This window comes from Penaeus japonicus, unplaced genomic scaffold (assembly GCF_977035675.1).
Source record: "Penaeus japonicus unplaced genomic scaffold, GWHDUDI00000001_assembly GWHDUDI00000002, whole genome shotgun sequence".
NCBI classification, from domain to species: domain Eukaryota; kingdom Metazoa; phylum Arthropoda; class Malacostraca; order Decapoda; family Penaeidae; genus Penaeus; species Penaeus japonicus.
In genome coordinates this window covers 45,204,277-45,209,276 of record NW_028234404.1, presented here as the reverse complement: position 1 = coordinate 45,209,276, position 5,000 = coordinate 45,204,277, and the positions used below count along the sequence as shown (strand labels likewise).

The window sequence follows — 5,000 nt, the reverse complement described above, 5'->3', positions numbered from 1 at the left end:
AACCGCATACAAATACACACACACACAAAACCAACCACACACACAATACAAAACCACACACACATAAACACAAAACCACACACATACAAACACAAAACCACACACATACAAACACAAAACCACACACACACAAACACAAAACCACACACATACAAACACAAAACCACACACACACAAACACAAAACCATACACACAAACACAAAACCACACACATACAAACACAAAACCACACACACACAAACACAAAACCATACACACAAACACAAAACCACACACACACAAACACAAAACCATACACACAAACACAAAACCACACACACACAAACACAAAACCACATACACAAACACAAAACCACACACACAAACACAAAACCATACACACACAACACAAAACCACACACACACAACACAAAACCACACACACAAACACAAAACCACACACACAAACACAAAACCACACACACACAAACACAAAACCACACACACAAACACAAAACCACACACACACAAACACAAAACCACACACACACAAACACAAAACCACACACACAAACACAAAACCATACACACAAACACAAAACCATACAAACACAAAACCACACACACACAAACACAAAACCACACACACACAAACATAACCATGTACATACAAACTCAAAACCGCACACAAATACACACACACACAAAACCAACCACACATAATACAAAACCACACACACATAAACACAAAACCACACACATAAACATAAAACCACACACACAAACACAAACCCACACACACAAAAACACAAAACCACACACATAGAAACACAAAACCATGCACACACAAATACAAACACAAAACCACATACACACAAACATAAAACCACACACACACAAATACAAACACAAAACCACACACAAAAAAGTGTTTGTTACTATAACGTTTTTTTTATTATTAAAAACAAAATTAAATAAGTAATGATCTGATTTTCTCACCTTCAGCAAGGAAGACCTTAGCAGAAACCATTCCAATAATGAGAAGTGACAAGGATCTCAAGCGAGATCATCCAGAAGAATATGACTTTGGTGTTTATGGGTTATTTGTCAGGGCCTCAAGCCTCCACATTTTGCGAGCTGCAGAGCCAAGCTTGAAATTGGTGTATCAAAGCATAGAATGTGAGGAAACCCAAATGTCACAAGAAGACCATAGTAACCAGCTCTGTTTACTGCAGCAAGGGCAGTCACTGGGGCTAAGATCTCAACTAAGCAAGCTTGTGCTGGAGTATGTTGAACAGGGTAATGGGAAATTATGATCATTACCTTTAAGAAAATTTTGTGCCAAAACATTGTGATAAGATGCTAATAAAAGAATGAGTCGTTGCATCTTAAGAGATCATTGATTCTTTAATTTGATGTCTTAATCCTTTGATGACGGTGTGTCACACCTGTGTTACACGGCTAAATGCCCGATGACGGGGCGACACACCAGTATGACGCTCCCGATGCAATATTGCATAGGCTCGGCATAGGGGGGTTTCCATTTACCGCTGGGCCCGCAGGGATAGGGTTAAAATATAAAGCATCTTTGACATCTGTTTTTAATACTGTGCTTTTTTTTGTGGTCAAATAGTAGCAAATAAAAATATAGGTTATTGTCATTAATTCTCTTCAAACTTTTTTGTGAAAATGTTTTTGGAATGAGTTCATATGGTTCACATCATTATCATCTTTGGAACTTCTTGTAATCTATTTCTTAAGTCTTCAGAATATAGTCTTTTTTTTTTTTTGATAAGAATCCCCAAGATATCAAGAATTTTCTGAAATACTTGGATATACAGTGTATTATAGATGTCTTGAATAATGAAATGCTATATTTATCACTTATCACTATGCAATAAAACAAAGAGTTCAATAAGGTGTATTGTTAAGAGCTTGCACAAGATTTTTTGTACAATAAAATTGACCTTGTATAGTATTACCTTAAATCCTAAATAGTCTTTTGGCTACATCTCGGTGCATTTTATAAAAAGGAAAATGAGAAATTGACAGACTAATATCTTTTTATTTCATAAATCTGTGAAGGAAAATATATTTTATAATATACTTGAGGAGTATCATCTAGGAAAGTTTACAAAAAAGCTTAATAGTTCATTAAGCTTCAAGCACTCCTTCAAAATAGATTACATTAGAAAAGCAATAATTTTACAATTCCTCATTTTGCCACTAATAGGCAAGCAAATTATGCACTGACGTTAAACCAATGAACTGGCACTAATCAATCTACAAAATATTTCAGAAAATATAAAATCTAAAATTTTCTTCATTTTTATGTTTGTCAGCTTCATGACATTCAAAATTAGAATGGCATTTATTAAAGTTGTCTCAGCTTTTACCATATCTCACCCTCACAACATTTATGACTAGAACTTGATGGGTCAATCATAACCCTAAAAGGAACTGCACGTTCCTCAATGTAACTCATTTTGCAAAGCTTTATAGGAAACAGTCATCGGCCATTGTTTAGAAATAAGTTCTATCAAATATGTTTGCAATGATACAAAAATAGATAACAGAAAATACTGTGTACAGGCTTACAACACAATAAATACCTTATTATTTTAATAAAAGGAAATTTGAGATACTTAAGTGTTTGCTTTTTCTCAATTGAATACAGTTAATTTTATGTAGATCTTACAAAATGTCAATGACATCAGAGATAAACTATTGTAGCAATATAAAAAGAAAGGAAAAAAGTACTGGACTATACTGAATCTTAAAATAAAATTTTGGGTAGTTGAGGATTTTCTATTACTTTTGGCATATATGAATACATTTTGGAAATCAGTATTCACATTGGACTTTTATTCTTTTGTCTCAAATCTATATTACCCAGTATTATCAATAAGTTAAATTACTTTCAAAATTGTCACTGCATTTTTTCCCCCCCATCTGTTTCACATTTTTGTTCACTCTGATTAGCACAATATAGGCTAATTAAGATAATATCCTGAACTGATACACATAAACAACAGATAGCAGTCAAAAATATTTCAAAGGAACTAACATTATCTGTGTTTCATGTTTAAGGAACGGGAGAAGAAGGATAGGGAGGGGGGGGGGAGAGGAGAGAGTTTGTGTGTGTGTGTGTGTGTGTGTATGTGTGTGACAAAAGGGAGGAGAGACTGAGATTGCAATCTGGAGTAATGTAACCCATTGCAAAAATCTCATCATCTCGTAATCAATGACTTTAATTTACTCATACATTTTGTATTTTCTTTACAAATCATCTAACAGAATGATAAAAAGAAAAAGAATGAAAGAAAAAAAAAAACGAATTATAAAAAATGAATCAATAAAAATTAAGTTTCATTAACAAAGTACACTGGAGCCCAACACAGACAATGTATTCTTACTTTTCGGGAAAGTCAACATGAGATTCAGTGAATGTGGCTTTAAGGTTTCAGCTATTTTCTCATTCAATACATCATTATATAACATAAATACCCTTTACATGATCTTTTGTAACAGCCAATCATCAAAATCATTAAAATCTTTTCAGGTAATGAAAATACTGCCAAGGTAATAGTCCTTCACATTATAATGAGATATATGTATATCATGCATTTTACATGTCTCCTACACAAAATTATCAGCTGCTTGTATTTTCTTAAGATAATGAAAATCATAATTAAAATTAAAATAATTTCAAGTATGAAGCTGCTATAATTATCAGGACTGCTTCTAATATTTGTACTAATATCTTTTTTATTGTACTTTCTATGCATCTGTACCAACTGTTTTAATCTGCAGAATACAAAAAAAAAACTAAGATTTGTGGAGTTGCTCAAGGTCTTGAATTTTTTTCTAAAATGCAGTATAAATATCTTCTCGGTAAATTTAGGAAAAACAATTATCAAGACTAAATCTCCAGCTCATTTACCATATATAAATATCTTTTCTGCAATAACCATCAACAAAAGATACACAGGGCCACACTCCATACATGATTAACTGATTAACATTCAAATATGGCTTAAAAAAATATTATCACATGTCTTTATGACTACCATATTGCTCCTGATATCAGGATACGTAATATATATATTTATGTCTTATATCTGGACAGTTGCATGTATGTGCATTATATATACACTTTGTGTCGTGTTATGGGGATGTACTTGCAAGTGTGTGTGTTTGTCTGTTTGTGTTTGTGTATACAGATGCAGATGAGGGTAGTGAATGAACATATCCACGTGCTTGTACCAGTGTCATGCAAGTCTATGGTACCATATCCTGAATTGAAAAATAAACAAACACATGAATAAGCAAATAATAAAATAACTAATCAAATGAACAAAATACTTAGTAAAATACAATAGAGCTTGACAGTAACAATATCCAATCTAGTCTTGTATTCCATTAATTCTAACAATAGGTGTTAAAATCTCTGGAGTCACAATTTAGCATCTGATGTGAAAAAAGTGACTGGAATATCTCCATCAGTCCCAAAAGTCTGAAAGAGACCTTCAAATTATCCCTATTTTACCCCCTTGGACTATGGAACAATGTTAATTTCAAGCCATTATACAAAATAAAAGAAATAAATTTGAAATGTTCTTAGTATGTTAAATTAGTATGTTTAATTTCACAGATCTTCAGGAAACCATATCAATATGAAATATAACTAAAACCTTTTTTGACATTTCAATACAAACAATTTTCCCATCTGCTTCCTTAAACTTTATATAAAATGTTTCCTTTCACATCTTAAGAGGATCTATTAATTTTACCTGACAAATAATTATTCAAGTATGAAAGTTTTTGCATAGATTATGATCATATTGTTTTTAATGTGGTACCATCCTTTTTAGCTCTATAATATACTAGTTATCTGAATGACTCGTATTTTCCTCTGGTTGCTGATTGAACTTGACAGCTAATCTGTTACGTTTTGGCTTGGTGACCAGCCCCTTCTGCTGTTGACTATCCTTTTGCACTTGTGGCACTGGGCCTGGTG

General features: G+C 32.8%; 2 protein-coding genes across 2 annotated transcripts in view; one reads left to right on the top strand and one right to left on the bottom strand.

Moving 5' to 3' along the window:
- Positions 1-2,624, top strand: part of Chpf (Chondroitin polymerizing factor) — a 20,738-nt gene extending 18,114 nt beyond the window's left edge. Inside the window, exon 12 of the mRNA XM_086545648.1 lies at positions 986-2,624. Coding sequence (XP_086401774.1) covers positions 986-1,296 — 311 coding nt within the window. The 3' untranslated portion in view covers positions 1,297-2,624. The remainder of the gene's footprint in view (positions 1-985) is intronic.
- The window catches only part of pcm (5'-3' exoribonuclease pacman), a 24,541-nt gene continuing 21,572 nt past the window's right edge, over positions 2,032-5,000 (bottom strand). Inside the window, exon 20 of the mRNA XM_086545639.1 lies at positions 2,032-5,000. This exon is cut by the window's right edge and continues 961 nt beyond it. Within this exon, the coding sequence (XP_086401765.1) occupies positions 4,867-5,000 (134 nt within the window). The 3' untranslated portion in view covers positions 2,032-4,866.